General features: G+C 49.4%; 1 protein-coding gene across 5 annotated transcripts in view; it reads right to left on the reverse strand.

Annotated features, from left to right (window-relative positions):
* Positions 1 to 19,978, reverse strand: part of HVCN1 (hydrogen voltage gated channel 1) — a 33,551-nt gene that overhangs the window by 976 nt on the left and 12,597 nt on the right. For 4 of the 5 annotated variants that reach the window (XM_058531406.1, XM_058531407.1, XM_058531408.1 and 1 more), the window contains 4 exons: positions 9,445 to 9,723; positions 4,928 to 5,032; positions 2,296 to 2,527; positions 240 to 352 (listed from right to left, as the gene is read on the reverse strand). In XM_058531406.1, coding sequence (XP_058387389.1) covers positions 240 to 352; positions 2,296 to 2,527; positions 4,928 to 5,032; positions 9,445 to 9,723 — 729 coding nt within the window. Of the gene's footprint in view, positions 1 to 239; positions 353 to 2,295; positions 2,528 to 4,927; positions 5,033 to 9,444; positions 9,724 to 13,936; positions 14,052 to 19,978 lie in introns of all 5 variants that reach the window. The other variant, XM_058531409.1, reaches the window with a different exon arrangement.

A 19,978-nucleotide genomic window follows, 5' to 3' on the forward strand; every position in this document is an offset into this window, starting at 1 on the left:
CACAGGCAGATGGGGTCCAACAGGCAACACCAGTGGCAAGAGATTCTCGGAGGAGGGCACCTGGCAGAGCTCTGGGGAAGGAGGCGATGCCTAAGCTGCGTATGGAAGGACAAGGAAGACTTAGCCAAGGAAGGGTGCTCAGGCTAAGGGCACCGCCTGAGCCAAGGCCTGGCGGCGAGAAGCGCCTGCTACAGACGGGGAACCGCAAACGTGACATTCTCCCAAAAGTGTCTTCTTACCTTCTCGGTGCAGCTGAATTCAAGGTGTTGGACCTTGGCGGCCAATTGTATGTTCATTTGTTTTAACCTTAACAGTTGCCGTTCTGAACGTGTCTTAACGGAGATAATTATCCCTGAAAAATAATTGAGGGTCTCAATGATACTGGTTTCTAATTTAACCACTTGGGGAAAAAACCTGTATTCCTTATAAATGTACACAGATGGCAAGAGGGATGACAGGAAACAGGCATCGCTTAAAGGCATCAGAACGAGGAGGGTCCGATTTTTCACGTCTCAGCTACTTAGTACCCAGTTGTGAAATATGTCTTGTCAGCTCACGTGGGCTGAGAAATCCTTAAAAATCACTGACCAGAGGAGCATCAACTCCTTAATACCAGAGCTTGTTCATGACGGCACTGCCGCTCAGCAGCAGTGAAACAGGCCGTGGGAGTGCAAAACTGGAAATGCTCAAGCTTGGGGTTGGGACTGGCACTTGCCCAACTTTCCGCCTCCCACGGCCGTGGCCAGTGTAGTTGTCAGGGGATGACCCAAATACTGGTTGAGGGGAGGGGTCATCAGCCGCTTCTGATGGCCCCCAAATGCCCACACACGGGGGACACGGCCTCAAAAGACTAGGTGCCGCCGGGGACGCTCTGCCCTTTCCAAGTCAGTGACTGTGTCCAGACCCGTTACCCACACCCGGTGCCCGGAGGCCTGGGAGCAACGGGCCCTGGCCCGCGGCGTTCCTGGTTGCCCCACCGAGTCCAGCGTGGCCTTGTGTTGCTTTCTCAGACCTTTCATGTCATGCTATTAAATTTGATAACAGTGTAATAATGGGCATTAGCCAGTTCTTCTATGCTCTGCCACCATTTAGACAAAGAAAAGGAACAAATCTCAGACTTGGGGTTTCACCTGCAAGAGCAAATCTTACAGTGGTGTGATACGAGAGTAACGGGTAGTAACTGTGGTTCGTGAGTCATTTATGATCAGTAACAGTTTATCTACCTCATTTGAGCGTAATCTTTGTACAGAGTATTTTTCTCTTCGATTAATGAGATAATTAGCATAAGCATCTTCAATAGTATCTGAAAAGCTTCCTTTGTTTCCTTTGACAGAACCCAAATGAATGTTCTTAATGGGCTTTATTTTAAGCACTAGATGGGAGCTGGCCCCTAACGCCACCAAGAGCCCGCAGTGCCCACAGGCAGAGCCGTTCACACAGCCCCGCATCTGAGCAGACGTGGCCCTTTGCCTGCCAGGTCATGCTGCAGCAGAGCGGGCTGGGCTGCACCCCAGACCTCTGCATCAGACTCTCCATTTAAACAAATAGCATTGAAGGTCATTCTGATTCAGCAGGTCCACGGACAGGCATTTGAGCAACTCTGACTAGTTCACTGGCAGCTGAACAGTTTACCAGCTGGCGATCACCGTGTCCACATGAAATCACAGCAGAACCACGGCGTCTCGGAAATGGAGGTTCCCTGCACCAATGGTGTGTGCGAGGAATAGGATTTTTACCTGAAATATGGTAAAGCAGTTTTCCCCAAGTGTGTTCTCCAGAGCCAGAGTCTAAGGCATGTTAATAGGTGTTACTTCCCCCAGAAGTGTGAATTAGGAAAACAGTTCTCAGAGCTAACCCGTGTTGTGACTTTCTCGAAGGGGGTGGAATCTAGTGTACAGCGTTTCTCAGCCGACCTGCATCCCTTTGGATGGTGCCCCTCCCAAGGTGGGATGAGGTCTGGTAGAACACTCTCCAGGAAACACCATCCTAAAATCAAAGGCACTCAGAACCACGCTGGGAGGGACTAGTCAGGGATTAGCCTAACCCTTTCCATAAATGTCTTCTAATAATCAGGAAAACAGGGCCTAAAGGGAAAGGTAGTTCCCCTCAGAGCACATGTCCTGGTGTCAATCGGTAGCCACAGAGGCGGCTGTGGGACCCCAAATCAGACCACGTCACCTCCCGCTCGACTGCTGCAGGAGGAGACTGCTGGAGACCACAGCCCGCCCGGCCCCGCGCCCACCCCCAGGCTGCACCCCCCACCCCCCCGCAGCGGCCCGGGAGCAGGGCACAGACCGTTGATGATCCGGGCCACCCGCCACAGCCGGAGCAGGATCAGCAGGCCGAGAGCCTCGAACTCATGCTCCCGGAACAGGAGGACGATGTCAAGGATGAACGAGACCACCACGACGATGGTGTCCAGGATTTCAAACTTGTGGTGAAAGAACTCGAAGCGGAAGACAAAGATTTTAAAGAAAACTTCCATCATAAAGAAGGTCAGGATGGCAACGCTCATGTAGTGGAACACCTGAAGGGGACAGTGAGGCAGAGTGAGAGTGGGTCCAGGCTGGCCGTGGGCGCGCAGGCCACAGGCCAGCCGGCCTCCAGTGCACCTGCTCCATCAGCAGAGAGTCCCGAGCTCCTGCCAGCCCCAGGCGCTGTCCTCGGGCGGGAAATACTGCTGGGAACAACACAAAGGCTCTGCTCTCTTTGAAGGGCAGTTGGGCAACGGCAGAACTGAAAACATCCACCATGCCCCATCCCCCAGCAACTCCACCACTGGGAATTTACCCTACAGCTAAGCTCACACGTGCATGTTGTCAGGATCTTTACCGCAGCAGAGTTTGCAGAACAAAAGGTTTTCCACACTGTCTGTAGAATAGAAATATCCATTAGAGGGCACTTGGCAAATGCATTATGGCACCTCCAATTGGAGCACTGTGCAACTGTTAAAAAGATCAAAGCTGATCCATATGTATTGACCAGAAATGATCACCAAGGGAGATGGTAAGTGAAGAGAGTTCCCACATCTCGATTTATAAATAGTAGTCTTCACTAAAGTAACCATTTCCATTCTGAGGCAAGGAAAGTACCAAGTGAGCTGGGACATCATCTTGGACTGCAAAGTAAGGAAACTGTCACAGACTATGGAGTCATGTCAAAAGGACACAGGAGCTTGAAGAGGTTCCCAGTGACAAAATCTGGGGCAATTTGAACATCGAGAAGAATGACTATGATTGTAATACATGGAATACAAAAAAAATCTGTGAGTCCACAGTGATACGTGCACACACGTGCACACACGGGAGAAAAAGGAAAGCTCTTCTTTATAAAAGAATATCAACTACTAGCTGTAGAAGGAAAGACAGAATTAGAAGTCACCAGTTTGCATCCCCCCGCGTATTCACTGGCTCTGGCAGTGATCATCAGTGGATGCTAACAGGGAAGAGGACATTTGCCTGGTACTGCAGTGTCACTGGGCAGATCACCTATAACTGCAGAGGGAAATGTGCCCTGGCCAGAGGAGCAGCTCAGCATTTACTACCTTAATCCAGTGACCCAGCAGTATCACTAATAGTGGGCCCCTGGCCGATGTGCCGCCACATAAAGAAAACTGCCCCCAGCGAAGACCTCTTGCTAATCGTGCCTCTGGACCTAACCTCTGTGTACAGGAAATACAGGGAATAAAGGATCACGTTAAAGGACCTCTGAGGAAATAGACAAATCCAGAACGTAGACATCCTACGGGACGATTGGCTGGACTCTTCAAAAAGTCAATGTCATGAGAGAAAAATAAGGTGGAGGGACTCTTTGAGATTACAAGAGCCTGAGGAGATACAGCCAGGTACAGCATCAGAAGTCTGGATCCTATTTTGAAAAAAAAAAAAAAACCACTATAAAAGGCATTCTCAGGATGAATAAGGAAATTTGAATACAAACTGGTTTTTAGATATTGGAATTACTGATAATTTGTTTGGGTGTGATAATGCTATTACGGTTCTATAGGAGAAAGACATTATTCGTAGGCGTGTCGAAGTGTTTAGGGGTGAAGTGTCATGATGCTTACTTTCAAATGGTCAAAAATATATGAATGTGTTTGTGGGGATATGTATATATAGAGAGAAGGCAAATATAGCAAAATGTATATTTGCCATTTTTCATAATAAAAAGTTGAGGAAAAAGGCACAAGACAGTGAGTGTGGCAGGTGTGTTACTGATTCTATTAAAAAATCGAGAGAGAAGAAAGATACTTGTCCATCTACGCAAGAAGAAAACATAACGGCTGCCTTGGGAAAGAGGCCAGGAGGAGGAAGGAGGTTTAACATTTTCTTATTGCCCTTTTACCACTTGAAGAGACATTTTTGCATTAGCAATTGAATTAAAAAAAAAGGGTATTGGAGATGCTTTTAAGCCCCCGGCCTTCTCCCATGTTACTGATGACAGGGGCACATGTGCATTCTTGGTGCATCCGCTGCCCCTCGGGTGAGTGTCTGGGGTGGCTCAGGCAGTAACTATGAATTGGAGAGAAGACAGCGGGCGCGTCCCCCAGATGGCTTCAGCATGGGAACCACGTCAGAACATCGACAGGAGCAGAAGCTTGTCTGCCTTTAAGGGATGGGAGAGTATCATTCTCCTGGTCACCCCTCCCCCTAGAATCATGCCGTGCTGCGGCTCAGCGGTCTAGGACGGCTAAAGATTCAAGCCATCAAGTGAAATGAGACGGTTTCCTGCTTGTAGTAAATGCCCATCTGGAACTTGGAAAGGAAGACACTTTCTCTGCTCTTTGGCTAATAGCACCCATCAGACCACTCTCTAATGAAGCCTGGCTACTCCAAGGCGGGTGCTATCTGCCCCTTTGCCCGCCCTCAGTGCAGATAAGAGAAGTGACCATATTAGTGAAAACCCCCGAGGGGTGCTGACACACTACCTTGGCAGCATAGTTATTCTTGTCGGGCTGGATGATCTTCAGGTCCAGAATGAGCTCGGCCAGCACCAGGAGGGCATCCAGAATGACCAGGCAAATGATGATGACCTGCGGACCAGGGGAAGGAGCAAGAAACCGTGAGACCAAACAGGGCCCCTCCTTCCATCTTTCAGGGCTAGTTTGCAAACATCTGGGTGAAACCACTGGGGAAAGATGCCAAGGATAGGAGCCCACTGGGGGCCGGTTCCTCTCACAGAAGCCCCCCCTTCCTGCCGCCTCCGGGCGGAGCTCGTCCTCCTAGAGCTCCTCTGTACAGCTCATCGAATGACCCACGGTCACCACTTGTCTTTTTTTACTTGTTCACTGTTTCCCAGCATCTCTCAAACCAAACTGCCAATTCCTAGATGACAAAAAATAAGTAAAGTTTCTACAAGCTTTTATTTTTCTAGTTCTAGGGATTGCTCTTGCCAGAGTATGCCCAGAAAAGATGCTCAATAAATAATTAAAACATGCAGCCTCCGAGATCAGAGTGATGGAAGCACACCTGGGGACCGCCTTCTCCAGGCAGTTGGGTTACAGCGATGTCCACTGTGCACACAGAGCAGCTTCTGTCTGGAGCCGTGACATACCCGCCCCAACTCAGGTGGGAGACTGACAAGAGTTGTGGGAAGGACCATCTCAACCACCCGCTGGTGGAGGGGGGCGGCGGGGGGCAGTGGGGACCGGGTTGGAGTGAGTGGGTGGTCTCAGTGATGGCAGTGGTGTGGTCACAACATTGGTAGGGGCACTAATGGCGGGGTGGAGGTGACGGCATGTGGGGAGACGGGGATGACATGGTGGTGGAGGAAACGGCAGCAATGGGAGGAACCCCAAAGGACACCGTGTGACCCGCCTCTTCCCTTGGGAATTCTAGAACAGCACTTGCTTCCCCTAGGGCCTTGCTTCTCACCCTCAGGTGGAGAGATTTGACCTCTGACAGTTACTCTGCCATCTCTGGGCAGTTTCTGCAGCTTCAGGTTGAAATTCAGTTCAGGCCTATGCAAGAACAGACTATTAAACCTTTTGACCATTTCAACCTGTAGCTAATTAAAGTATTTGAAGACATAGTTTTGTGAAAATTGCACAGCAAATTGCTTTGTAATGAAGTTTTCACGCATAATCCAAATTCAGTAGCTTAATAAAGATTCAAGCCTCTGGTGGGTTTTTTCCCTTTTCTTTCTTCATCCTTGGTTTTATTTTAGAGCTAAAGGGATCTGAGGGCTTATCTGGCCCCAAACCAAGGCATGGCGATATAAAAACAGACCGAATATTTAGCCATAAAAAGGAATGAAGCACTGACACATGCTGCAACGTGGATGAACCTAGAAAACATCATGCTGAGTGAAAGAAGCCAGACACACAAGACCATATATGTTACATGTGTCCATGTATTTGAAATGTCCACAACAGGCAAATCTAGAGAGAGAGAAAGCAGATTAGTGGTTGTCAGGGGCTGAGGGGCTGAGGTGTTCTTGTTTAACAGGTACCGGATCTCCTTTTGGGGGGATGGAAGCGTTTTGGAACTAGACAGTAGTGATGGCTGCACAACACTGTGAATGGACTTGATAAGTGCCACTGAATTACTCACTCTAAAATGATTAACTATGTTATGTGAATCTTACCTCAATTAAAAAGAGAGACAGACAGACTCCAGGTCACAAAACTACAATGCCTGGGTCCCAACTCCAGCCTCTCTGAACTAATCCCCAAGGCCCGGAATTTGCCAGTGCACAAGGCAGCACTATTTCTGAGGGGAGTCACGTCACAAAGAAAAATGCTGAGAATTCAGGGAAGCTGGTTAATTCCAAATCCTCGCCTGGCAAAGACGGCCGTGCCTAGCAGCAGAGTCCAGTGGTGCAGAGCACGGGCCACAGGCAGCCAGTCCTGGGCCTGCTCCCTGCTCCCCCATTAGCCTGGACCTTGGACACACCTCTCAGTACTGCTGAGCCTTGGCGTCAACCCTAAGCTTCAGTGCCTCCTGGGGAAAACAGGTTTGGCGACATTTTCCACCACAGAGTGACAATAAGAGCGTTATGTGAGATAATGTGTCAAGGGCGTTAGCCCTGCCCGGCCACAGTGGGCAGGTAATAAAGGTGGAGCTCCTTGACCTTCATGACTGTCCTCCCCTGGCTCAGCTACCCTGTCCATCCACGGTTTCCACAGGCCTGACACACCCCATCTTCTCTCCCTTGCTTGTGCCATCCAGTGTGAGAAGTGACAGCAGTGAACTATATACCATGTCACCTTGGCTGCTTCAAACCATGGGAACAGGTGGAGACTGCATCCCAGAAAGGGATTCCAGAATCTTCTTGTATGCTGATTCTACCGGCAGAGATCAAACCCCTGACCCTGTATCCCAGCTCCTGGGTGGCTTCCCTGCTTCCACTCTGAGCCCCTCTGCAAATCTGGTCATGTCACCTCCTCCCACCCAACACTTAGAACCTTCTGTGACCGCCCACTGCCCATGGATGACCTTCTAGTGCCTTCTCTCTTGCCAAATGATCCCTCTTCTCGCTCCACACGAGCCATGTTCACCCTTCTCAATTCCTGGAACACTGCAGACCCTCTCCTACCTTGAGCTCTTTGCAAACAAGCCCCTCTGCCTGGGGCTCCCCCGTCCCCATCCACAGAGCTTCCTCCTGCCCAGCCTTCAGGGGTCAGGTGAAATGTCCTTTCCTCTGCCACATGTCCACCGCCTCTCAATCCTACATCAGGTCTCCCCCGACCCCCAGGATCTCTCAGGCCCCCTTCTGTCTGCCTGCAGAGGGCTTCTCTCCGCTTGTAACCAGCATCTGTCTGGGTGATTTCTGGAATGCCCGCCTCTCCGCAGAGCCTCGATCCTCCGTGAGCGAGAGCAGGGATGTGTTCGCCATGTTCCCCACTATATGCCCAGCACACAGGAGGTGCTAGGGAGGAACCGTCGAGTGAATGAATAAACATCTCTACTTATTTCATGACAGTCAGTCTTCTTTCTCCCCAGTACGAGTGAGTGTCTCTGGGGGGCCCAGCTCAGGGGGCCAGCCCAGAGCCACATGGCCTGGTGGGCCCAGCCATGAGAGGGGGGCCTCCGGAGGGGGGCGGCCCAGGGCTCCCCCTTGCAGCTGGCAGGAAGCTGCTCCCTCCTTCTGCTCCTGGAATTGAGGGTTTGGGATTTCAACCTCAACAACTTAATACCACGCTTCCTTTCCTGTCACAGCCACAGAGGAAAGCGCTGAGCTGCTGGCTCGCTTGGCCTGTTTTGTTTCTCTAAGCCACATGAGAGCGAAAAAAAGACCAAAATAAATTTTTTTTTGTATTTTATCCTGGAACAAAGTCAGTGATGGGAGAGGCAAGGGCTGCTTCTCTCTGCTTCCAGAAGGGCTATTGGCTTTAGGGGGGAACTGGTTTCTTTTGGTTTAGGAGGATGCCTGCAGCAGGGTCCCCGAAATGGCTCTATTCGGGAACTGGGCTGACAAGGGGCTGTGTGCTTCCCTAATGTCCCTGGGCCTCGGAACGTGCTTCCTGACACTGCTTGTCCACCGCAGGGCTGGGGCGTGGGGTTCAGAGAGGGCTGGCCAGACTCAACCTGCCTTTGTCCTTCAAAATCAGGAAATGTTGGAACAGATACTGAATGCTGTAGAAGGTTCTGTTCTCTTTGAAGCCCACGTCTCCCTCCCATGTTCTCCCCATAACCACACCTGGAGGTCGGCAGTGGGTCAAGCCAGACAGATATTTATGGCATCACTCCACAAAAGAGACTGAGGCCCCAGGGTGATGAGTCTGTGAGGCATGGGTCCCTCTCAGCCTTGCTCAACTCCAGGCAGGCACTCAGCGTTTGATGAATGAAGGCAAGAACATTTTTTCTGCCTCCAATGTTTACCCTTTAATTTTCTTTCTGTGTGTGGTAAAATTTGCATAATATAAATTTACTATTTTAACCATTTAAAAAAAAGTTCAACAGCACTAAGCACATTCAGAGGCTGTGTAACCATCACCACTGCGTAATTCCAGAACACGTTCATCACCCCAGGTGGAAACCCTATATCCATTAAGCAGGCACTCCCCCTTCTTCCCTCCCTCCAACTTGTAACCAACTACTCTGCTTTCTGTCTGTATGGACTCATGTATTCTGGACATTTCACATAAACGGAATCACAAAACACGTGGCCTTTGGTGTCTGGCCTCTTCCACTCAGCATCACACCGTCAGGGCTCATCCACGCTGTGGCGTGTTGGTGCTTCGTTCCTTCTTACGGCTGTGTATGGACAGACCACGTTTTGTCTATCCATTCATCAGGACATTTAACTGACTTTTGGATTATGACTTATTTTGCCCCTGACAACACGGGACCTGCCCAGGGTACCTAGGGGTGTACGGGGCGCCTGGCACATGGCTGGCGCTCGGGAGACATCTGCATAATGAAGGAGGCAGTGGCAGAGATGGGCCCCAGCTGGCCTCATGACTCTCGGCTGACAGCTCTGCCCCACCCTGGGCCCACCTACCTGAAACCTGTGGGAGCTGAAGAGCTTCCTCAACGTGGTCCTGAAGTCTAGGGGCGGCCTGGGCACGGGGGCAGGGGTGGCAGCTGCATCAGCAGCTCTGCCCTCCTCGCCTGAGGCTGGCGTCGGCGCTGGCTGCTCCTCCTCGTCATCGTCCTCTTCATTCTCCCATTTCTTGTAGTTGATGTTCCAGGCATGGTAGTCGTCCCCCACGACGGTGAAGTGCCTCAGGAACTTGCTCATCCTCTCGGCGGGAGCCACCCTGGCCCTGCGGGTGACTGTCTGGAGGGAGGGGACAGGGAGCGAGCAAGTGCTCAGGCAGGGTGGCCCTCAGAGCCCGTCCAGCCGCTCGGACCCCACGTCACTCTCTGGGGAGCAGGGCCTTGGCCGGGCCGGGCCGCAGGGGTGAAGACAGAGCACCGTGCGAGCACAGAGCCCGTGAGGTCACGGTGGTTTCTTGTGCTTTTATTTTTGGAAGCCAGGGTCTCAGTGCCGGTGAGGCAACAGGAAACCCCAGACCCATCAGGCCTGTCGCCGTGGTCTGGTTGGCAGTAACCAACGGAATTGGCGCTGTGGCCCAGTCACAAAACACCCACCACAGGCCCACGTGTAAACCCCGGAAGAGCAGCCCATGGTTCAGAGACATCACAACCTGAAAGACCGGAGGCGAGAGTTGGCAGGGCAGGCGGGAGGGGAAAGCCAAAAGTAAAAGTTCCCCGAGTTTCACAGAAAAGTGAAGGGCCCCACTTCACGCCACAGATAGTCCTTGACAGGTGAGTGGCAAATGGATTTTTCCTAAGTTCAGCCAGTGCTGTTTTAAATACATGATGGACAGTTGTTTAAAGAGAGATGAGTTCAAAGCAAAAAGCAAATAATCATCCCTCTTTTGCCCAACTTACTCTACCAGATATCAAATTTTTTATGACCTTCAATAAAGAAAACTTTCAGGTATGGGTACAAGAATAGGTGATATGGTCAGCAGAACAGGAAAAGAGAGCCCCAAACAGACCCAGGTCCCTATGGGAACCTGGATGTGAGGGTGGTGGCAAGCCACATCAGTGGGAAAAGGCTGGAGAGGTTAGGACAGCTGGCTCTCCCAAAAGAAAAAAAAAAATCCCTACCTCACACCACATACAAAAGAAATTTCAGATGCACTGACATTAACATAAACATATATAAATGTAAAAAAAACTTTCAAGTCTTACAACAAAATACAAGCAAGTATCTTCATGACCTTAGGCTAGGGAAAAATTGCTTAAATAAGACACAAAATACAAAAGAAATGGATAGATTTGACTCATCAAAACTAAAAGCTTTTATATTTTATACACACACACAAAACACAACCCTACAAAGTTAAGACACGCCACAGATTGGGAGTAAATATTTGCAATGTACTTAATAGACAAAGATCTAGTGTCCAGAATATATAAAGAAATCTTACCAAAAAAAAGACAACTCCATGGCAAACTAGGTAATGGATATTAACAGGCAGGTCACGTAAGAGGAAACTCAAATGGCCAAGACACTCAACTTCGCTAGTACTCAGGAAAATGGGAATTGAAGTAACAAGCACACATGTTTTCACTCCTCAGACTGGCAAGAATTTTTAAGTCTACAAAGCAGATGTTAGTGAAGGTGTGAAGCAGTGGGGTCTCTTCAACATTGAAGATAGGAATGGAGACTGGAACCACCATTTTTGGAAGCCATCTGGCATTGCTTTGTCAAGTTGAAGTTGTGCATATTTTTCTTAATGATCTAGTGATTCCATCCCAAGACAGGCTCCAAAGAGCAACTCACCCACGTATGCTTAAATCAGTGAGATGTTCAAGAATATTCACTGCAAATGTTCACCTAAATGGTGGGAGGCAGAGGAACAAATCTTCTCTATTCATGTGCTGGAATACTACACAGCAGTTAAAATGAATGAACTAATCTCTATATATCACTGAAGACATCCACGTGTACGTGCTTGACAGCACTGAACACAGTGGATCACTCTTTTATTCAAACACTTCCTTCATTGGCTTCTGAGATTCCACACACGCTTGGTTTTCCTCCTACCTCAATGGTTGCTTCTTGCCAGTCTCTTTTGCTGGATCTCTTAAGAGGAAGACCTTACTTTTAAGTATTGGCATTCCCAGGGCTCGAGCCTATGACCACCTCTCTTCTCCACGCTAAGTTCCTGGGGGATCTCCTTCCGCAGCATGGCTTTACAAGCCATCTCTACGTTGATGATGCTCAAATACCATCTCCAGTCCCACTCTCTCACCTGAACTCCAGACATGATGTCCATTTGTTTACAGGACATCACCCTTTGTTATCGCTATCTTACACCTAGCATGTCCAAAGCAGAATCATTCATTCACCATCCAAACCTTCCTCATGTCCAAAGCAGAATCATTCATTCATCACCCAAACCTTCCCCATTTCAGGTTATGGCACTTCATTTGTCTACTTCATCAGGCCAATAACCTTGGATCATTCTTGATCCTTCTTTCTCTCTCACTCAACATTTGCCTAACAGTAAATCTGTTGGGTCTACCTTTAAACTACACTGCAAGTAAGACCATATCTCCCATTTCCACTGCTATTTGTTCAAGCCAATCATTTCCTGCCATCTCTTGCTGGCAGCCTCCCTGCCTCCCTCCAATATCCACTCTCCCTACAGCAATTAGAAAGAACTCTCTAAACCATAAATGAGGTCACATCATGCCCTTCCTTAAAACCCTCAAATGGGTTTTCAGCACATTTAGTCCCTCTTCCTGGAATTCTCTTCCCCTAGACATCTGCATGGCTCATACCTTCACTCAGGCTTCTGCTCAAATGTCACCCCTTCTGAGTCCTTGTCTTGTCACCCTCCCCCAGGCACACTGCATCCCCTAACCCTGCTTCATTTTTCTTTATTGCACTTACTGCTGTCTGACATTATATGTGTACTTGTTTATCTGTTTATTATCTGCCTCCCCCACTAGACTCTAAGTTCCATGAGAGTGGGACTTTTTCCATCTTGTGCAACTGTACACTCAGTGCCTTGCACTTAACAGACACTCAAAAACACTCAAATATTTAAGTGTCTGAATGAATTTAGCAATGTGAGGAGATCTTAAACAATATGTTGAGTGTAAAAGGAAGATATAAAGGTATATGAATAGAATACCACTTAAGTAAAATTTTAAAAATACATACAAAATATTACTATATACTATGTGTAGACATACAAAAGAATGGGATGGATTTCTGCTTTTGGCTGTGATAGAGTAACTGATACCAGATTATCCCTCTTGCCATAAATTACTATAAAACTGGATAAAATATATGAAATTTACTCTGATCCCTAAGAGAAGAGAAACAAGTGAGATGAGCCCCACAATCACCCTGGCTTTCTGCCTGGAGGTACTTTCTAGAGTGTGGAGGCAAACATTATAGTTCAGGGCTATTGAGCCTCCCTCGCTCAGGAATTTGCATGGCAAAGTACCAGAGAAAAGGAAACTGTGCAGAGAAAGACCTCCAAAAATACAACTTTGGTGGAGTTTTAAACAGCTGAACAACCACTAGAGATGACACAGTGCTGGGTTGGGAGATGTGTGAGTTCCAAACAGCCAGAGTAGAGATGTCTCGTGGAACACGCTGAGCATTCAGTAGAAATTCCAGAGAAGCCAGGCCCCATAAATAAACCTAATCTAGCCCTACAGTAAGGGCCACCTTAGACCCATCCCGAGTCAACTGAAAAATAAGGCTCGAAAAGATCAAGCTGATTCCCAAGTAAAGTATCTGCCTGTTGGAACAAAACTCAAATTCTATTAGGGAGGACAACAAAATACACTCAACAATGTAGCACTAGTAATGCCCAGCATACAATAAAAAATTACTAGACGATAAAGAAGCAGAAAAATTTGGCCCATAACCAGTAGAAAAATTAGCTTATTAGTTCCAAATGGACAAAGATAATAGAATTGGCCAAAGACTTGAAAATAGCTACTATAAATATGTTCAAGGATTTCAAGGAAAACATGAACTTAATGAGGGAACACATAGAGAATCTCAGTAGAGAAACGGAAACTATAAAAAAGATCCAAATGGATACTTTAGAACTGAAAAATACACATATGAAATAAAAAAATCACTTGGGCTCAACAGCTGATTAGATACGGTAGAAGGAAAGATCCGTGAACTTAAAGACAGAGCAATAGAAAATATCAAGTGGAAGCATGGCAAGAAAAAAAAAAGAACAGAGCCTCAGGGACAATATCAAGTGATCTAACATACATGTACCTGGGGTACCAAAAGGAGATGAGAGAGAGAGATGGGCAGAAAAATATTTGGAGAAATAATGGTTGAAAAAACGTCCAAGGCTGATGGAAAAATGTAAACACGTAGATCCAAGAAGCTCAATGAATACCGAGGAGGACAAACAAACAAAAGAATGGACTGGAAGGAGACACCAACTTCACAAGAGGGATATGGGCTGAAAATGGAGGGAGTCAAAATGTACTTGACAGGGCTGGCTTGGTGGCGTAGCAGTTAAGTTCGCACACCCCGCTTTGGCGGCCCAGGGTTTGCAGGTTCTGATTCCGGGGGTGGACCGACGCACTGCTTGTCACGCCATGCTGTGGCGGCGTCCCATATAAAGTAGAGGAAAATTGGCACAGATGTTAGCCCAGGGCCGATCTTCCTCAGCAAAAAAAGAGGAGGATTGGCAACAGATGTTAGTTCAGGGCTAATCTTCCTCGGGAAAAAAAAATGTACTTGAATGCTATCTGAAAAATATCTTTCTAAATTACAAAAAGATATGAGGAAAAGATGACAAGATATTAATAGCTGTCAATTCAGGATGATGATTACATACGTATTTGATAATATTTTTATTCCTTTATATTTTTACATTTTTTGAAGTAAAATAAAACAACCTCTCTCCATCAATACACCTTTGGTGCATGCTCAGATTCTTTTCATAATAGGTTTCACGAGCTCAGGAACGGTTAGAGCCCAAAGAGATGACCTGGTCTGATTGCCCCACTCTCAGAGACAGGAGCATTTCAGGGATGGGCAGCCAGGGCTTGCTCAAGGTCTCAGGTAACCAGCAGCAGTGCACTTGGGAACAGGACTCAAGCTCTATGGCCCCCAGTCCACTGTCCTTTCCTCTGTTCTGTGGTGCCTTGTAAGTTTCCAAGCTCCAAATTCGGTCAAAGGATACGACCTCTTTCACAAACCCCCCCGAACCCCAACATTTTCTTGTTAAGTGCCCTGGGGAAGTCCCTGGCACTTCAAAGACTGCAGGGCGAGGTTGTGGGTGACAGGTGTGGAGGGGGTAGTGCTCCAAAATGCTACATGAGGAATCCCGTGGTTTGGACTCCAGGCTGCTTCCCCTGCCCAGTCTCCCGTATTGCTCAGGTAGCTCGGGAGCCCCAGATCTGAGACCTCCTCAGATGCGGAGAGGCCCAAGGAGAGCTGATGACCACGCATAACCTCCTGAGAGCGAACCTTCCATTCTTTCCCCATCTACTCTCCTGGAGCCTGCCTCTCTTCTCCCCACCTCCACAGTTCACTTCCTCCTCCACCACTGCCCCAGTCCAAGCCTTCACCCTCTCATCCAGGAAGACTGCAACAGCCTCCTTATAGATCTGTCTCCCTCGACCCAGTTCTTCCGGTGCATTCTCCACCCAGCAGCCTGAGTGCACTTCATAAACCCTCAGCTCTGATCATATCACTGGCCCCTGCTAAACCCCTGCATTAGCTCCTTTTTGCTCTTTGGGTAAAAATCCAAGATCCTTCCCATGACATACATGGCCCTGTGGGGTCTGACCTCATCTCCTTCCCCACAACCTGCTCACCACACTCCAGCTGCGCTGGCCGCCCTTCCATCCCTCCAATGCTCCACACTCTCCTCACTCCGAGCCTGAATTCACATGGGCTCTCCCCTCAACCTAGAATGCTCTTCTCCCCACTCTGAGCTTGGCTCACTCTTACTCATGCTTGAAGCCTCAGGTGAAATGTCTCTTCCTCAGAGAGGCCCTCCCTGACCCCTAAAACCTAAATCAGACCCCTTTCTCAATGATTTAACCTCTCTTCTTATTCTACTTTTCCTTTGAGAGCCCTTATCACAGTCTAAGTAGAAACTTTTTTGTGTGGCCATTTACTGCGTCTCTCTCTTCACTGGCATTTAAGCTGCATGAAGGCAGGGTCTGTGTCCCCAGAGTCTCATGTGACATTTGACTAGAGAAGCCCATCAAGTACCTGTTGGCTCACAGCACTGGTACCCCCGTCCCCCACCCCGGGCTGCAGCCTTGTCGCTGGGTTCCCAGGGCCAGCGAAGGGCAGGCCCACAGCTGTCCTGAAGACCTCTGGGCGGCTACTGGCCATAATTTCCCCCTAAAACACCTCATCTGGCAGATGGAAACCTCCAGTGCTAGTTCTCAGCGTGGCGGGAGCCTCAGGGTGCTTTGCAAAAACCACATTTATATTTTACAGGAGAGGAAATTTTTCTTTCTGAAACCTTGAGACCAGAAAAGAAGCCACTTTCAGTAATTTGGGATGAAAATATTTACAGCACCCAGCAGAGCAGAAAACAACTCTGGTTTTAAGTCAAGTATCTGTCATGCCAGAAGCAGAAAAGGTCAAAGATATAGCCAATCAGGAAAATGTCGCGGGCCTCAGCAACTTCACCACCCACCCTGGCCTCTCAGCTCTCAGCTCTCAGGCCCCCTCCCTGCCCAGGCGGACGGAAAGACTGACTCAGTGAGTTACAGAGAACCAACCTCCGCGCCTGGCCTGGAGCAGCCCTTCCATCAACGCCGGTTATTATTATTCTTGAACAACAACTCTCCTCTCCTCTCCTCCAATTTCATCACCGTCCGTGGCTATCTCCGTCCATGGATATTCCACTTCTCTGTTTATCGGCCCGCTGCCTGCCTCTGCAACCCCCAGACTTCTCTCCCTTTGTGGCTGAAGCTAGATTGAGTTGTTTCTGTCACTTGAAACCCCGAGAATCTAGACAAGTAGAGGCCCTGGCACCGGACGCCGCCATCTCCATTGCCCTTGCATCAACCCCTGCTGTCCCACTATATCCTGACACTACTCTCTCTGGGTCCAAGCCCATGGCTGTGGTTCCCACCTTGACTGCCCTGCATCCTCTCACACCACTGACTCGGTGGTTTGACAATCTCGCCTCTTGACTTTCCTCCCATTTCTGGCCACCCTTCTCAGCCTCCTGTACCATGTCCCTGCCCCCACGCCGCCGCATGTCCCCGAGACCCCAACCCTGACCTTGTCCTGGTGCAGGGCGACTCTCTCCCTTGGGTGGTCTCAGCGCACCTGTTTTCTCAACGTTGCTCACGTGCAAATCAAAGTCTCCAGCCTGATGTCTGCTCCCCTGCTAGGTCTTTAGTTTGCTGTGACCCAAACTGAACTAATTCCTTATCTTTTTCCCCCAAATCCACTCCTCCTTCCATGTTCCCCTAGGGCATGCATCACATCCACCCCGCTACCCAAGCCAAGAGCCAAGGACCAGCCCTGGCTCCTCTCTCTCCCTCAAGCCCCATCAACCTAATCTCCGAAACTCCGCTCACGCCCCATCCTCCCTTCTCCGTCCAGCCCTCTCCTCCTGCCACCACCTCTTGCTGGGACGCCCACACCAACCTCAGTTGGCCTCCTACCCCATCTCTTCTCCATGCACCGGTGGCCTGGGTAACCTTTCTCCAGTGCCGGTCTGGCTGTGTCCCTGCTCTCACTTACCCCCACCATCACCTCCAGTCCCCCCACCCCTGCCCACCACAGCCTTCAGGACAAAGCCCTCTTGGTCCCCAGGCCCTGATCTCCTCCCCAGGCTCTGCCACACTCCAGTTCCACCAAACGCACTGCACTTCTAGAAGGAACCATGCTCTCTCTGGCTTCAAGGACTTGGCACAGCCTGTCCCCACTGTCTGGGACACCTGCCGCCTGTCTCACCCTGGTCCCTTTCAGGTCTTAGAAAGAGGTCTAAGGTCCTCAGGCATCTCGTCTAGATTTTACCTCCCCTGGAAGGCCCTCTTTGGCCGCTGCCCGCTGAGTGAGCGGCCTTCCTCTGTCTCCCCGTCATGCCACTTACTAACGAGCGCCGTGACATCTTGGTATATCTGTCTCCTGCACCCGTCTGTAAACTCTGGGAGGGCACAGCTCTTCCTCCCCCAGTCACAGGGAGGGCTCAATAAATATTTAATAAGCGAATTAACAACAAAACCGCAGGAGCTACCCCACAAAGGTAAACACATCGCCTACTTCTCTTTTACACATGACAGGTACTATACCAGAAAGACGAGTGCCTGGGAGAGGGGGAGAAACGAGAAAAACAGACCTAGAAGAGATGGAGAGAAAACGTTCTTGCGGATGTCTACTTTTTTTTTTTTTTTTTTTTCTGGTGAGGAGATCAGCCCTGAGCTAACGCGGATGTCTATTTTTACAGGCTCTGAAGCTGTCATCTGTAGGAGGGGGAAGGGCCCTATCTCATGGTCATCCAACAATCACAGAAAAAAGTACTTTTTAAGAAATTCGGCCGACTCCCGATTCCCAGGGCCTGATGTCCCTTAAGTCCCCATTTCCCTGCTCCCTCGCAGAGCCTACTTTTGGGGACCTGATGTGTTTATTAGTCAACACTCCACCTCAAAACAAGACACAATAGCAGCGCCATCTATTATTATTATTACTTGTCATAATAGCATACTAAGTTCCTTAAATGCACTATTTCATTTTAATTCCTAACAACCCTCTGAGGTCAAGGCCATGGCGACTTCTCCCAAATCACACACTTGAAGAATGGCAGAGCGAGGATCTGCCCCTGGGCTGTATGACTTGGAGCCCATGTTCCAGAACATACGGCCAAGAAAAAGCCAGGCAGTCAGGGGCTGGAGATCTGCCCGCTCGGAGAGCGTCGTGGGTGCAATTGTGGCTGCCTCAAAATTCATGTCCACTCGGAACCTCAGAATGTGACCTTACTTGGAATACAGGCCTTTGCAGATGCAATGAAAGATCTTGAGCTGAAATCATCCTGGATTTAGGGTGGGCCCTAAATCCCATGACTGGGGTCTTTATAAGAAGAGGAGAGACACAGAGGAGACGGCCACGTCACGATGGAGCAGAGAGTGGAAGGATGCATCGACAAGCCAAGGAACGCCAAGGATTGCTGGCACCCACCGGAAGCTGGAGAAAGGGACGGAACAGACCCTCCCTCGGAGCCTCAGACGGAACCAACCCTGCTGACACCTGGATTTTAGACTTCTGGCCTTCAGAACTGAGAGAATCAATTTCTGCTCTTTTACAACCCCCACTTTGTGGTCATTTGTTATGGCAGCCCCAGGAGGCTAGCACAGAGGGTGTGTGCCCGAGTCAGCCTTGGACGGGCGGCCACGGGCCAGGCGCTCTCCCTCCGTCTGTCTTGGGGGCCACACACCCATCCTGGACTCCGAGGAGGAAGCAGGCCCCTGCAGAGGTCACAAACCCGCTTGGACGAAGCCTGTTTCTGCAACCAATCCTGGCAGCAGCTGCTGCTGTTTGCTCACAGATCACAGGCCACTCCCACCCCCTCTTGCTCTGGCTTAATGCTCATAACAACCTTGAGAAGCAGGCAGGGCAGAGAGGGGCGGGCTCTCGATTCTACAGAAGGGGAGACCGAGGCGTGGGGAGGAGGGACCAACGGGCCAAAGTCACATGGTGCGGCAGGATGGCAGAGGCGCCGGGAAGGGGAGCTACTCTATACCACCTGGTGGGCGTGTATGTTCTTTTTAGGAGGGCAATGGGCAGTGTCTTTCATCTTGTGAAAAATGTCTGAGTCTGTCCAATGTGGGAGCAAAGGAGGGGATCAGCCTTAAACCAGTTTCTATCACAATTTAAAATGCGCCTATTGTCTGACCTGACAAGGGACTCACACGTGAGCACGCGGACGTGACTGCAGTCCTGCTACAACAGCAGGCCTGGAGCGACCTCAGAGTGCGTCATTAAGTACACGCTGGGGGACCCACGCTCCAGAATACTACGCAGCTGGTAAGAATACGGGCAGCCTGCGCACCTGCAGGCACTGACAGAGAAGGGGGTCCTCGATCTGTGTGAAGTCTGTCCGAGCGAAAAGTGGCCTGTCACGGGCCAGAACACATCATACCATTCCATTCTGTTACAACAAACAAAATCAACAACCCAAACCAAATGGTCACCTCTGGGAAGGGGGTGGGACTGGGTTGGAGGGTGAAGAGAAACTTTTAATTTTTATTGTAGTAGATTTAACCATAAGAAACAGCCATTTCTGGAGGGAGAGCCAGCCTGCAGAGGACTGAGTGGTGAATCAAGCATTTGGGGGGGCGGAGAATGAACCAATATATTCATTACTGGAATCCCTGGGTAAGAAAGCCGAAACAAGGGAACAGAGAGTTAAAAACAAAGAAACTTAAGTAAGTGGGAAAGCTAGCATACGAACTGAAGTCTACCAGCTTTGTTCTTTCCAAGATGCTCTGCCAACGAGGGGAAAATACGGCAGGAAAGCTAATTTTTTAAAGTAATTGGAATCAAGGTT

This window comes from Diceros bicornis, chromosome 35, assembly GCF_020826845.1.
Source record: "Diceros bicornis minor isolate mBicDic1 chromosome 35, mDicBic1.mat.cur, whole genome shotgun sequence".
Classification (NCBI taxonomy): domain Eukaryota; kingdom Metazoa; phylum Chordata; class Mammalia; order Perissodactyla; family Rhinocerotidae; genus Diceros; species Diceros bicornis.